Raw genomic sequence first — 15,855 nt, forward strand, 5'->3', positions numbered from 1 at the left:
TTCCTATCCTCCTTAAACTACTCATTTTTTTCCACAGCACTTAAAATTAACATGCTATATAATTTGTGTATTTTTAAAATGTTTTTACTACCTCCTTTCAGTAGAATATAAGCTCCACAAGGGTAGGGATTTTGTGTGTTTTGTTTACCACTGTATCTCTGGTACCTAGAACAGCGTCTAGCACATGGTAGGCACTCAGTAAATATTTGTTAAAAGAATAAATGAAGGAATGTCTTTGTTAAGTCTAGAAAATGAAAGAAAGTCAGAGGAAGGGATGAAGGAGGGCATTCCAATCAGAAGGGAGTGGCATTAGCAAAGGTGCAGATGTAAAGAGAGCAGAGCAAAATGGAGGAACTACAAGTCATTCAGTGTAACTGGAGAAATAAAGTTAATGCAGGGAAGAGGTGAGGGCATAGGGGTCACCATGTGGAAGGCATTGACTACTATGCTAAGGTGCTTCAATACTGTTCTACAGGCCATTGGTCTCCAAACTTTGCACATTCCTATGAGTATAAATATTTTAGCATGTACTCCAATCTATATATACTAGATACATGTATCATTGTCAATCTGTATATTAAAGATCAATATCAGTCAGGTTTAATTTCCTATTTTTTAACATAAAAAATAAACAAAAAATTCTAACATTCTGGTCCCTCATCCTTTGGATCATTTTGCATATTTTACCTTAGAGACCACTGCTCTAGAAACTAGACAATAGGGAACCATGAGGAGGTTTAAGCAAGGGAGCAGATTTGCACTTTTAGGAAAATCCCTCTGGTGGTCAGTATGGAGAAACAATTGGATGGGGAGCAAGAGAGAAACGGAAATCAGTTAGGAGCAAGTCACACTGACATTGATTGAAGAAGTAGTGGTAGAGAAAAGAATAAATTTGAGAGAAATTGTAGAGAGCATTGGCAGGATTTCAGGATGGGTTGGCTGTGGGGTAGAGTGACAGAAAGAATTTGGTGTATGCTTCTCATGTTTCTCCCCTGCAAAGGTCCAGCATAAGTGGACACTCAGAAAACTGACAGTTCTGAGAGCTCTATAATTGAAGCCCATTGCAACAGAGAAGACTGAAAAAAAGGGTCTGGAAGTCTGGATCATCACCTCAGAGAGGCAGTAGAGCCTAGTGCTAGTGGTTAATGATCATGGAGGTTAGAGTCAGACTCCCCAGTTTAAACCTAGTAGCTGTGTGACCTTGGACCAGTGAATATATATTTTCATGCCTCAATTTCGACATATATAAAATGGACATGATAATGATAGTATCTTAACCTCATAAGGTTATTGTGAGGATTATATGAGTTAATAATGCATGTCAAACATTTAGAACAGTGTTAGAATAGCAATATGGTAAGCACTTAATAAATGTTAGCCAGCATATTATCTAATGTGTTTAAATGAATGAATGAATGGCACCTACATATCTTGTCTTTCTTGAACTCTCATACTGCCTGTGCTCCAGCCAAACAGAATGACTATTGCTGACACAGTGTCCTCTGCTTTCCTATTGCTATGTCTTTGCTCATGGAATTTCCTTCTTCTGGGATGTCTCTACCCCATATCCACATGACCTTCAAGGTGCAGCAGAAGGACTTCCTCACCCACAAAGCTTTCCTGATTTCACCCTCTCCACCCTCTCTAGTCATAAATGAGTTCCCTCCCTCCAGCTCCCAGAGGACTGGAGCTCATCACACTTAACCAGGACCATCTATGCTAAGGTCTTGCTCCTCTGCTGGATCATTGACTGCCCAAGAGCAGGGCCCAGGCCTAACTCATCTACATGTTTTTCATCTGACAGGCCTAGGATGAGCACCTGCTCTATGCCAGGCCCTATGCTTAACTGTAACCAACAGGAATCCAGTACACTTTAGGTGAGTTGACTAAACCAGCGACTTTCAAAGTAAATTCCAAGGTACTTGTTCAGCTCTGTAAGGCTGTCAATCCAGTCCCTGTCTGGTTTTGTCTCTGTAGACTTATCGCTTGATACTCCTCTTCCCACTCCATTCCCACTACCATACATTTCTGCTTATTGTGCTTGATATATTCCAGGCTACTTCTCACCCTCCTCCTTGCTTTCCTCATGCTCTTCTCTCTGCTAGGAATACTTCTTTCATATTCTCTTCCTTCTCCAGGTCCAGTCCCACTTACCTTGCAAGACTCAGCTCAGATATCACCTCCACTAGAAAGCCTACCTTGAATTCCACAGGCTGGGTCAGGCCCCTCTTCCCTGCTCCCACAACTCCCCCATGCACCATCTTTATTGAGCACTGATCACTGCTTCATGTCATTGTCTGTGTCCACTATGGTCTCCCCAACCAGACTGGAGCCCTAAGAGTCTAGGAGCAGAATTTCCTTCATTGGTGACCCTGGTATAGGGCCTGGCATACAACAAATGTTCCAGAAATATTTCTAAAACTGAATGGTGTCTATCATCTCAAGTTGTCCTTCAGATCACAGGGCTGAGGGGTGGGGGAGTGTTGCAGGAAACCATGTTGGGGACTTACCTACAAAGTCTTCCATCATCTGAGGGCTGTGGTGGGGCGAGGGTGCCAAGCGCAGCAGCTCCTCACCCCGGGGGACAGTTGGGTAGTTGATGGCCTGCACATAGATGCCATGCTTGGAGAGCAGGAGATCACAGATCTTGCTGTTCAGCTCTGCATCACCTATCTGGGCTCAGGAGAAAGGCCTGTCAGGACCTGACACCCTTGCCCCACCATTGCCAGCTCCATTAAGTAGGTGAAGGAAACCAGGTCAAGGAACACCACTGAATTCAGGGACAGACTTTTTCATAATGGGTTTAGTAAGTGATAGCTCCAGAATTTGTATCAAGGAGGGGGGCACTCAGAAGCAGCAGTCGAAGGGGGTAGGGTGGAGATGGTGCTAGGTGGCTTTGCCTTGAAGCTATTTGCTTAGCAAGCATGCTGGATTTTCTTTGCTAGTATGTCAATTTGAGGGTGGTTTGGGATGAGAAGTTAACCTCCCCCCCACTCCAAGGCCCCTCTGGGGTGCAGTCACAGTGTTAATTTTTAAAAAGCAGATATTTACAAATGAAATCTTTCAAGGGAATATTGGGCCATCCCAAGGAGCAATGACTATTTCTCATCCAAAAATAGTCATAATGAAAGTGTCTTTGCCACATCCTGACTTCCTGACACACACAAATATCATTTAAGAAAGAAGTAGCAGTGCATTTCTAAAGGCAGTATACTCTCAAACATAGCTGTGAATCTAAAGTAGCAGCTAGTCCCATGGCTTTCAGATTTTTTTTTTACCTCAATCCTCAGTAATAAACACGTTTTACAAAATGATATATGTATATACATGTACATACACATGTATACAAAACTGAAACAAATTTATCACAAAATGATACCCTTATGTGTGACATACTCCAACATTTTTATTCTATTTCTTCTGTTTTTAATGCTACTCATAACCCAGTAAGTTGATTTCATGACTCACTAATAGTTTTGATTTACAGTTTGAAAATCACTAAACAATAGGCCATAAATACTGTTTTGTGGGGATCAAGACAGCCAAATATGCATGAGATAATAGCTAATGCCAAGAAGAGTTTGATTAATCCAAAATGGCTGGCAATTTGTCAAAAGAAAAACAAAGCTGGCAATAAGGAAGATGGTTAACAGGAAAGGCAAGAATTGATGGCAAGAGCAGATGTAGGTTTGCTGGGAGTGAGGAGGCTACCAGAAAAGATAGGTAAGGAGAGCAAGGGAAAAAGCGGGAGCCTCACCCGGATAGGGATGATGTGGCTGGGGCAGGGGATGACAGGGAGACCCCTATCCATTAGTAGCTGGCGCATGTGCTTGACATTGCGCTGGTGGGCCCGCCTCAGGGCTTGACCTTCCTCTCCCTTGAGCAGCCGCACAGACTCCAGAGCCCCAGACAGCACCATAGGGGGCAGTGAAGTGGTGAAGATGAAACCTGCGGCATAGGAGCGCACCATGTCCACCAAGTCACGGGTGCTGGCGATATAGCCGCCAACACAGCCAAAGGCCTTGCCTGGAGACAGGGAGGAGGGGAATATGCACACACATCATAATCAGCCCCAAGAAGATCAGAATTATACCCCTCAGTAACACAAGGAGGCAGACCAGAATCTGGGGCTCTAGACACCCATCCCCATCCTTCTGCTCATCTCTCCTGTCCATAAGGCAGACAGAGCTGATAATTCTGCTTCTTTGAGATAGGACTTTCAAGGCCTGCCGTATGCAATGTCTTAGATAGGCAGGAGCTGGGTGGGAACCATCAGCTAGTTAGAGCCAAGAGTGAAGCTGAGTGTGTGTGGGGGGGTGGGGTGGGGACTTAGAAATGTAGCTCTCTACTTACTCAATTTGAATCTGGCTATTTGGACCAGCTCAGGGGGCTTCTCAAAGAACCCTCCCAGGACTTTTTCAGCAACTCTGCAGGGGGCTGAGAAACCAGAAGGACTCTAGACTGGGGCTGTGAATTCTACTCAAATAGTTCCTGCAGCTTTGGGGAGGATGATGCAAAGGGACTTCCTCTCTGACTTATGTATAAGGAAGGCCCAAGGCATGCACTCACCAAGAGTTCCAGAGATGATGTCAATCTTGTGCATGATTCCATCACGCTCCCCAATCCCAGCACCCCGGGACCCATACAGTCCTACAGCATGGACCTCATCCACAAAGGTCAGGGCCCCATACTGGTGGGCAATATCACACATCTCCTCAAGGGGACAGATGGCACCTGAGCAAAGAAAGCCAAGGGACAGAGGTAGGGGATCATAACCTTTCCCCAGTTCAATCCCCAGCATGGAATTTGCCCCCCATCCCTCCTTTGGGCCAGAAAGGGGGACTGTAGAGAGGGAGGAGGGTGTGCACCCTCATTTGGGACTATTCCAAACCTCTTTAAATATGTCGACTGTGACTGCTCCACCCCCACTCCAGATGTGTGTGTGTTCCCCAGCTTGGGAGTACATAGAGATCAAGGCTTGGCTCTCTTTCTATTTTTACTTCATTCTGACAATATCTGTCCTCTTGTTTCTGCCATCTGTCTTCCTCTGCCTCCTTTGGCGTGTTTTTTCCTGCAAGCCTGTGTCTCTCATCTAGGGTTGGTACTAACCTATATGATGCCTTTGTTTAAATAAATTGAAAAAAGTCTTCAGTTTAATGCAGTCATGATTTTGGACTCTACTCATCTTCTTGGCCAGGTGCTGTTTACAGCCTGTCAATATCTTTATTCTTCTCCCTGTTTTTGTCTTTCGGACTCTCTGTGACTGTCTCTCTTTGTGTGTCCACTTCCATCTTTATTTCAATGTCTCCATCTTTTTTCTGCCTCTATCTTTGCTTTTCTCTCTTCTTTCTCTCTCCCCCTCCTCTCTCAGTCCCTCTCCCTCTCTCTCACTGCAAAATTCTTTCTGCCTGCCTCTCTGATTATCGCTCTGCTTCATACTTCCTTTCGCTGTACCCCTGTGTCTCTTTCTGAGTTTATTTGTGTCTCTCTCTCTCTGTCTTTTCTGTGTGTCTCTGTGGGAGTATGTTTCTCTGTCATCACTGTCAGTGTAATTCCTGAGGCCTCCCTCCCACGTCTTAATCTATCAAATGACCACAAAGTCCCTATGAAAGCATGGTTGAAGTGGTCTGTATGTTCCCCTCAATTCTCCACACAAATTTACCATTTTCCCCATGCTATTCTAGACATCTTCTATGCTGACAGTTGTTTATAAGGACTTCAAATGGCTGTGGAGCTCATATATAGAGACTTGGTGAGCATTCTATATATTCAAGAGCCCACACCTTTGTCATTCCCCATCCGTCTACACTCCTTGGAAACTGCTGAGGTTCAGGGAGCTGGAATACAGAAGAAACTTTCTTCATGTGGGAACAGGGGCTCCAGGCCAGGTTTAAAGAGTGTGAGCAACTGGTGGGACAACATGAGGAGAACATAGGAGATAGGTGGGACCTGAGACAAAGAAGACCATATGAGAGCTCAGGAATCATGTCAATGGGAGAAATCTAGCCCTAGAATGTCCAGTTTAGGCAGTGTTTCTACAAAAAAAAAATAGAACACCATTCATGGCCCAAAATGGTTTTAACCAGAAAAATAAGGAATTTGAATACTACTATCAAGGTAGAAATATAAAAATTGGATAGTTTTACTTTATTGTCAGTTGTAGAAAGTGGGAGGGGGACATGACAATAAGTTCCTTGCATGTATTAACTCATTTAACTCTCACAGTTACTTTATTATTATTCCATTTTGTAAATAAGACAACTGAGACACAAACTTACCCAAGCTAGTAAGCTGCCATGCTAAGATTTGAACATGCATAACCACTACACGATGCTGATGACACTTAAGTTGGCAAAATCAGGAAATAATGTGGGCTCTCCTTTGTTTCGGTTAGAAAAGTGACAAAATGGAATGAAGTGAGGACCTGTACCCTTAAACAAATCCAGAAGGAATTGCCTAAAGCACATGATTTCTGCTTAAGGGAGGCAGCATTAGTGCAATTTGAGCATTGTTTCAGTAAGGGGAATTTAGGAGGTAGGGGGATAGAGGTCTTTTATTTCTACTTAAAGCATAGTAAATGAAATAGCTTCCATAATCTCTAATTCTTACAACCAGATTATTTTACCTTGGTGGAAATTGAGGTTCAGAAAGTTAAAAAATTAAAGTAACATACCCGAGGTCACACAACCAGTAAGTGACAGAAGTGGTATTTGAACCCAGGCCTGTCTGACTTGAAAACCGTTTTGATTCCAATGCTTCATACTCAACTTTGAAAAAAAAATACTCAGGCATGGTTTGTGAAATTTTCCATTGAAGAAAGCAGGCTCTGGGATGATTGGTTTGCATATCATTTTTAATGGAGAGAGTATAGTGTGAGGGAATTGGTGTTATACATCGTAGGGTGCAATTACTCACTTTGGCACCAATTTGCTGAGTCAGGCAAGACAAATTGGATGCTATCTCTGAACTTTAGTTTCTTTATCTGTAAGACGAGTATACTAGTCCTGCCTCCATCCTTTGGTATTTAGTAGCTATCTGACCTTCGGCAAGTTACTTCACTTATTTGTGTCTCAGTTTCCTAATGTAAAAGAATGGAAACAATAATAGCACCTACCTCAGAATTGTTGTGAAGACTAAGTGGACTAATACATGTAAAACACGAATAATTTTGTTTGGCACATAATAAACACTCTATAATGTTAGCTGTTATCATTATCATCATCATGGTGTTTGTGAGACAATTCTCGTAAACATACAGTCACACATATACATACCATCCATGGAGTGAACAGTCTCGAAGGCCACAATTTTGGGTGTCTCTCGGTTAGACTTCTCTAGAAGTTTCTTCAGGTGGTCAGGGTCATTGTGCCCGAAGACAAACTTGGCTGCTCCACTATTGCGGATACCTTGGATCATGGAAGCGTGGTTACCGGCATCTGAGTAAATCTCGCATCCTGAGGAACCAGATTCATAACTTTAAACTTTTGTCCCAGTACTCTCACTTCAACTTCAGAAGTGACCAGAAAGGGTCCTTTGAATATATTACTCTGTTTCTTTCTCCTCCGGAAGCCTTCATGACACCTCTTTCTCCTTTGGAAGAACGCCCCCACCCTGAAATTCTGACCCCTACACACTTCCCTCTGGTCATGTCTTACCCTCAGCTGACCTCTGAGTGTCTTTGGGTGAGGGAAAGGCCAGGTCCCTTCTCTTGGTCTCTCTGGCACATAAGATCAAACCTTGGAAAGGTGTTTATCCCAGGAAATGCTTGGTGACTTGGACTGATGCTAGCTTCTTCCTGGCCTAGATAAAATTCTACCTCCTCCAGGTAGCATACCTTTGCTTATAGTTATAGGATTGGATACTTATCAGTCTTTCATAGCTTGAATCATAAGCTTGTGGTCCGTTAGAGCTGAAAGGGCCATTAGTGACCGTGGAATCACTCCTTTAATGTATAGGTGAAGAAGATAAGGTCCAGAGAGGGGGAGGGCTTTCTCCAGGACCTGAGGAATGTAGGGCTTTTTATTGGGCATGCTAAGAGGGTAGCTGGGAGTGAGTAGTTCATGGTGGGAGTTGATTCTTGATTCCCCAAAATTGCATGGACATCAAGGAACTGTGGCATTTGATAGGAGCAAAGGACCACTTCTTCCTGGGGAAATAAGATATGACTTCCTGGAGGATATTCTATAAAGGACAAGTAGACTGTGAATTTTTTAACAGCAGAGACTGCCTCTTTATCTTTCTGCCCCTGATACCCAGTGTAAAGCAAAGTACACAGTAAATGCTAAGTAAACATTTCTTGAATTAATGGATGAATAAACAAATGATTGAAATATAAGTGAGTGAATGAGTATATGAATGAATATATTACTGAATGAAAGGATGAGAGTGAGGACATCAAAAGATAAAGCTGGAGAGGTAGGTTGAGGCCAGACTGTTGAGGGCTGTAGAATCCATGATAAAGAGTTTGCACTTGGTCCTAAGGACAATAGGATCAATGAAAGGGTTTTGAGCAGGAGACTGACAGAGAAAGGTTTGCATTTTTGAAACATCACTCTTAACTTCTGTGAAGAATAAGGTTGTAGAAAATGATGTGGTCTAGGCTAGGATGGTGGCAGTGGAGATAGAAAAAAATTGAATTCTAATGTTTGAGGAGGGAATTGGCTGAAAAAAATTCTGAAGTTGTTAGGTTTAGTTGGGGTTGTTGTTGACCTTGGGAAAAGCATATGAGAAATAGTTTGGGTTTATTTACAGTATGTCAAATCAGCAGGAGGTGAGGAAGTATGGAGACTTCTCTCAAGCTGTCTGTCTGTTACGGGGAGAAGACTGATAGGTTGATAGCTAGAGAGTGATGAGGAATTGAGGCAGTGGATTTTTTTTTTTAAATGCAAGACACATGAATATATTTAAAGGCTGAGTTAGTAGAGAGGAAGAGGCTAAAGATACAGGAGGGAGAAAACTGATAGATCAGGGTTCCTAAGGAGGTAGTGGGGAAATGGAACACAGAGCACCACTGTGACAGGAGGGAAGGAGTAAGGAGAGGAAAGGTGGGAATGCCCATGAATTTACAAGTAGTTTGTGGCAAGGGGTTGAAGACATTGTTATCTGGGGTCTTCTATTTTCAGGATGGTAGGAATTGTTGAAGGTGAGGGGAGATGGAGGTGTGGGAAGGCTGAGGAGAATGCGGGTTTGGCAAAGCTGCTATGGAGACAGAGAACTGACCAGGGAAACGGGATTGTCAGATGGTACAGATGACCTAGTGGATATTGGGGACCATGAATTTTAATGGCTCCAGTCTGAAAAATTTTGTGAGCCCAGGATGGACACAGAGAAAGTGAAAAGTTGTATTCATCCAGGGTTGGGACTGTGATGGAAGGACAACAAGGCACATAAGTTGAGGACAGTGTTGGCTAGAGAGTGGGAGAGTGTGAAGATGGGATTTAGTATACAGGTAAAGGGATTTGCTTTAGATAGAAGGAGAGATACCCCTTCCATTGTAAAAAGGAAAAAAAATGATAGAAGGGTAGATGAATAATCAAATAGTCTTGTAGGTTTCATGGTAATAAGTTAAAGGGATTCCTGTCTGGTGGCTTCTTTCTTCTTTGTGAAGTAGAAGGTGAGGTTATTTGCTAAGAGTCAACAGAAGAGGTAGTCAGAGGTTTGAGAAGAAGGAAACAGGTTTGAAAAGCTGCTGTGGGGACATAAAAGGACTGTTTATGGTTGTTAGAACCCAGATGAGTTGGGTGGTGATTTGGCATTACCCTTCTGTGAGGTTGGATAATGTTTCCCAGTAGTGCTCTTTAGCCTAGGTGCAGAAGGGAAGATAGCATCCAGTTTTGAGGATGTTGAAGGTGGGTAAGAAGGAAGGGAGGTGGAAACAAGTGAACTCAGAAGAGTGGGAAGGAGTGATGGAGGCAGTGATACCAGATGCTATTGTGCAGGACACCAGCCCTGAACCTAGCTCAAGCCTCAGGCTCACCTGGCAGGATCTTGGCCAAAGTAAAGAGAGTGGAGTCATTGGCCACAAAGCAGGAGGAGAAGAGCAGGGCTGAGTCCTTCTTGTGTAGCTCAGCCAGCTCCTGCTCCAGTTCTACATGAAACTTACTGGTGCCTGAGATATTACGGGTGCCACCAGCACCAGCTCCGTGATGCTGCAGGGTCTCCCTGGTGAAGAAAAAACAGAAGGGAGGAAACAAGAAACCCTTGTTAGGCACTGAGAAACTGGATAGGTTTCCATCCCCTGATGAAGATCATTGTTGACTTAGTGATGCTGTATGTGCTGTGTCCTATGTGATCAAGTGAGAGGGAAGGATGGAGAAGATAGGGAGACACAGGCCCTCCCTCTCAGGCTGGAGGCACTCAAGGATGGCGGGAAAAGCTAGATTGAGCTTGAGCAACATGGAAGGTCTCCTAAAGGAGGTCACACCCTTTCTCTGGCAAGACTTATTCCCCAGCCAGATTAAGAACTCATGGAGAGTGGACCTTACTTGGTCTCGCATCCTTCTCCCCCATAGCACTGGACTCCCACAAGTTTGAAAGACGTAGTGTGTTGACTGACTTAGATCATATAGAAAGCTTAGATATACTGGAGGTTCTTGGGCAAGAGGGATGGCAAGTGGAACCCTGATTTCCACTGCCAGCTCTCCCATGCCCTTCCATGTGTGACTTTGGCTTCTCTCTGGGTGTGTCTCCACAGCTCATGTCCAGAACCTACTACTCACTGTGTAGCCTGCAAGACCCGAGGGTGCCGGCTCATGCCCAGGTAATCATTACTGCACCAGACAGACACATCCTTTGAGATCACTGATGCCTCAGTAAAGTGCTGGGCAAAGGGGTATGCATCAGCCCGGCGGTTCACAGTCTTGAACACACGGTAGGTGTGGTCCTGTTTCTTCTCCATTATCTTATCCCTGAAAAACTGGTCATAACCAAAGACATGGTTTCCTGTAGGAGGAGAGATGGTTCAGTAACTCATTCACACATTCACTCGGGCCTCCTACCCCTGGCATGGCCTCATCCTTCTTCACAGGATTTGTGTGGCAATCTCCTTACTGGAATTACTACTTCCAGTCTCAGCTGAAAGTGTATTGACACATCTAGTTTCTACTCATCACTCTGCCACTTCCTAGTTGTGTGACCTTGAGCAAACCATGAATTCTCTCTTTTAGTTTTAATTTCCTAATCTATAGAATGGGGCTAATAGCTTCCTTGCAGAGTTGTGAGCATCTGAAGACAAACAGCAAGTAATACACTAAAACTAACATCTGATACACAGTAATAATAGTATTGTTATTACTGTAGTAGTAGTAGTAGTAGTAGTAGTAGTAGTAGTAATGATAATAAAAAGAGTTAACATTTAGTTATATTATAGCCAACCTTTAATGGGTACCTATTATGTGTAAAGCACTCTCCTAGAAACTTTATAGGTATTATTTAACTTATTCCTCACTTCAAGCCTATGTGGTAAGCTCTATTAGTATCTCCATTTTCCAGATGAAAAAAAACTGAGGCATAGAGAAGTTGTTATTTTGACCAAGGTCATGTAGGAAATAAGTGGACAGCAAGTAAGTGACTCAGAACCCACTTTTTAAACCTCTTCCTCCACAAAATAGGGCAACCATGTTTTCAAGATATATTGAGAGGCGGGGCAAGATGGCAGACTGGTGAGCTGTATGTTTTAGTTACTCCTCCAGGAAAGTAGGTAAAAAGCCAGGAACTGCGTGGACTGGACACCACAGAGCAATCTGTCTTTGGGCATACTTCATACAACACTCATGAAAACGTGGAACTGCTGAGATCAGCGAAATCTGTAAGTTTTTGCGGCCAGGGGACCCGCGCCCCTCCCTGCCAGGCTCAGTCCCGGGGGAGGAGGGGCTGTCAGCTCCAGGAAGGAGAAGGGAGAATTGCAGTGGCTGCTCTCATCGGAAACTCATTCTACTGATTCAAACTCCAACCATAGATAGACTGAGGCCAGACACCAGAGACTCTGAGAGCAGCCAGCCCAGCAGAGAGGAGACGGGCATAGAAGGAAAACAACACGAGAAGCTCCAAAGTAAAAGCAGAGGATTTTTGGAGTTCTGGTGAACACAGAAAGGGGAAGGGCGGAGATCAGGCCTTGAGGCGCATATGCAAATCCCGAAGCAAGGCTGATCTCTCTGCCCAGGGCACCTTTCCTTAATGGCCCTGGTTGCTTTGTCTATTAGCATTTCAATAACCCATTGATCTCTGAGGAGGGCCGTTTTTTTTTTTTTTTTTTTTTTTAAATCCTTTTTGCTTTTTCTAAAACAATTACTCTAAGAAGCTCAATACAGAAAGCTTCAAAGAATTGAAATTTGGGCACGTCAAGTCAAGAGCAGAACTAAGAGAGCTCTGAGACAAAAGGCAATAATCCAGTGGCTGAGAAAATTCACTAAACAACACAACTTCCCAAGAAAAGGGGGGTGTCCGCTCACAGCCACCATCCTGGTGGACAGGAAACACTCCCGCCCATCGCCAGCCCCATAGCCCAGAGCTGCCCCAGACAACCCAGTGTGACGGAAGTGCTTCAAATAACAGGCACACACCACAAAACTGGGCGTGGACATTAGCCTTCCCTGCAACCTCAGCTGAATGTCCCAGAGCTGGGAAGGGGGAGCAGTGTGAATTAACAGAGCCCCATTCAGCCATCATTTGAGCAGACTGGGAGCCTCCCAACACAGCCCAGCAGCCCAGAACTGCCCTGGGGGGACGGCACTCACCTGTGACATAGCACAGTCATCCCTCAACAGAGGACCCGGGGTGCACAGCCTGGAAGAGGGGCCCACTTGCAAGTCTCAGGAGCCATACGCCAATACCAAAGACTTGTGGGTCAGTGGCAGAGACAAACTGTGGCAGGACTGAACTGAAGGATTAGACTATTGCAGTAGCTTTAAAACTCTAGGATCATCAGGGAGATTTGATTGTTAGGGCCACCCCCCCTCCCCGACTGCCCAGAAACACGCCCCACATACAGGGCAGGCAACACCAACTACACACGCAAGCTTGGGACACCTATTGGGCCCACAAGACTCACTCCCCCACTCACCAAAAAGGCTAAGCAGGGGAGATCTGGCTTGTGGAGAACAGGTGGCTCGTGGACGCCACCTGCTGGTTAGTTAGAGAAAGTGTACTCCACGAAGCTGTAGATCTGATAAATTAGAGATAAGGACTTCAACTGGTCTACAAACCCTAAAAGAACCCTATCAAGGACAGCAAATGCCACGAGGCCAAAAACAACAGAAAATTATAAAGCATATGAAAAAACCAGACGATATGGATAACCCAAGCCCAAGCACCCAAATCAAAAGACCAGAAGAGACACACCTAGAGCAGCTACTCAAAGAACTAAAGATGAACAATGAGACCCTAGTACGGGATATGAAGGAAATCAAGAAGACCCTAGAAGAGCATAAAGAAGACATTGCAAGACTAAATAAAAAAATGGATGATCTTATGGAAATTAAAGAAACTGTGGACCAAATTAAAAAGATTCTGGACACTCATAGTACAAGACTAGAGGAAGTTGAACAACGAATCAGTGACCTGGAAGATGACAGAATGGAAAATGAAAGCATAAAAGAAAGAATGGGGAAAAAAAATTGAAAAACTCGAAATGGACCTCAGGGATATGATAGATAATATGAAACGTCCGAATATAAGACTCATTGGTGTCCCAGAAGGGGAAGAAAAGGGTAAAGGTCTAGGAAGAGTATTCAAAGAAATTGTTGGGGAAAACTTCCCAAATCTTCTAAACAACATAAATACACAAATCATAAATGCTCAGCGAACTCCAAATAGAATAAATCCAAAAAAACCCACTCCGAGACATATACTGATCACACTGTCAAACATAGAAGAGAAGGAGCAAGTTCTGAAAGCAGCAAGAGAAAAGCAATTCACCACATACAAAGGAAACAGCATAAGACTAAGTAGTGACTACTCAGCAGCCACCATGGAGGCGAGAAGGCAATGGCACGATATATTTAAAATTCTGAGAGAGAGGAATTTCCAGCCAAGAATACTTTATCCAGCAAAGCTCTCCTTCAAATTTGAGGGAGAGCTTAAATTTTTCACAGACAAAGAAATGCTGAGAGAATTTGCTAACAAGAGACCTGCCCTACTGGAGATACTAAAGGGAGCCCTACAGACAGAGAAACAAAGACAGGACAGAGAGACTTGGAGAAAGGTTCAGTACTAAAGAGATTCGGTATGGGTACAATAAAGGATATTAATAGAGAGAGGGAAAAATATGGCAAACATAATCCAAAGGATAAGATGGCCGATTCAAGAAATGCCTTCACGGTTTTAACGTTGAATGTAAATGGATTAAACTCCCCAATTAAAAGATATAGATTCGCAGAATGGATCAAAAAAAATGAACCATCAATATGTTGCATACAAGAGACTCATCTTAGACACAGGGACACAAAGAAATTGAAAGTGAAAGGATGGAAAAAAATATTTCATGCAAGCTACAGCCAAAAGAAAGCAGGTGTAGCAATATTAATCTCAGATAAAATAGACTTCAAATGCAGGGATGTTTTGAGAGACAAAGAAGGCCACTACATACTAATAAAAGGGGCAATTCAGCAAGAAGAAATAACAATCGTAAATGTCTATGCACCCAATCAAGGTGCCACAAAATACATGAGAGAAACATTGGCAAAACTAAAGGAAGCAATTGATGTTTCCACAATAATTGTGGGAGACTTCAACACATCACTCTCCCCTATAGATAGATCAACCAGACAGAAGACCAATAAGGAAATTGAAAACCTAAACAATCTGATAAATGAATTAGATTTAACAGACATCTACAGGACATTACATCCCAAATCACCAGGATACACATACTTTTCTAGTGCTCACGGAACTTTCTCCAGAATAGATCATATGCTGGGACATAAAACAAGCCTCAATAAATTTAAAAAGATTGAAATTATTCAAAGCACATTCTCTGACCACAATGGAATACAATTAGAAGTCAATAACCATCAGAGCCTTAGAAAATTCACAAATACCTGGAGGTTAAACAACACACTCCTAAACAATCAGTGGGTTAAAGAAGAAATAGCAAGAGAAATTGCTAAATATATAGAGACGAATGAAAATGAGAACACAACATACCAAAACCTATGGGATGCAGCAAAAGCAGTGCTAAGGGGGAAATTTATAGCACTAAACGCATATATTAAAAAGGAAGAAAGAGCCAAAATCAAAGAACTAATGGATCAACTGAAGAAGCTAGAAAATGAACAGCAAACCAATCCTAAACCAAGTAGAAGAAAAGAAATAACAAGGATTAAAGCAGAAATAAATGACATAGAGAACAAAAAAAACAATAGAAAGGATAAATATCACCAAAAGTTGGTTCTTTGAGAAGATCAACAAGATTGACAAGCCCCTAGCTAGACTGACAAAATCAAAAAGAGAGAAGACCCATATAAACAAAATAATGAATGAAAAAGGTGACATAACTGCAGATCCTGAAGAAACTAAAAAAATTATAAGAGGATATTATGAACAACTGTATGGCAACAAACTGGATAATGTAGAAGAAATGGACAATTTCCTGGAAACATATGAACAACCTAGACTGACCAGAGAAGAAATAGAAGACCACAACCAACCCATCACAAGCAAAGAGATCCAATCAGTCATCAAAAATCTTCCCACAAATAAATGCCCAGGGCCAGATGGCTTCACAGGGGAATTCTACCAAACTTTCCAGAAAGAACTGACACCAATCTTACTCAAACTCTTTCAAAACATTGAAAAAAATGGAACACTACCTAACTCATTTTATGAAGCTAACATCAATCTAATACCAAAACCAGGCAA

General features: G+C 43.0%; 1 protein-coding gene across 4 annotated transcripts in view; it reads right to left on the bottom strand.

Moving 5' to 3' along the window:
• Nucleotides 1–15,855, bottom strand: part of ALAS2 (5'-aminolevulinate synthase 2) — a 29,314-nt gene that overhangs the window by 1,628 nt on the left and 11,831 nt on the right. For 3 of the 4 annotated variants that reach the window (XM_037821023.1, XM_037821022.1, XM_037821020.1), the window contains 6 exons: nucleotides 10,719–10,941; nucleotides 9,977–10,161; nucleotides 7,275–7,454; nucleotides 4,570–4,734; nucleotides 3,758–4,026; nucleotides 2,511–2,673 (listed from right to left, as the gene is read on the bottom strand). In XM_037821023.1, the coding sequence (XP_037676951.1) occupies nucleotides 2,511–2,673; nucleotides 3,758–4,026; nucleotides 4,570–4,734; nucleotides 7,275–7,454; nucleotides 9,977–10,161; nucleotides 10,719–10,941 (1,185 nt within the window). The remainder of the gene's footprint in view (nucleotides 1–2,510; nucleotides 2,674–3,757; nucleotides 4,027–4,569; nucleotides 4,735–7,274; nucleotides 7,455–9,976; nucleotides 10,162–10,718; nucleotides 10,942–15,855) is intronic. The other variant, XM_037821021.1, reaches the window with a different exon arrangement.

This window comes from Choloepus didactylus, chromosome X (assembly GCF_015220235.1).
Source record: "Choloepus didactylus isolate mChoDid1 chromosome X, mChoDid1.pri, whole genome shotgun sequence".
Lineage (NCBI taxonomy): Eukaryota > Metazoa > Chordata > Mammalia > Pilosa > Megalonychidae > Choloepus > Choloepus didactylus.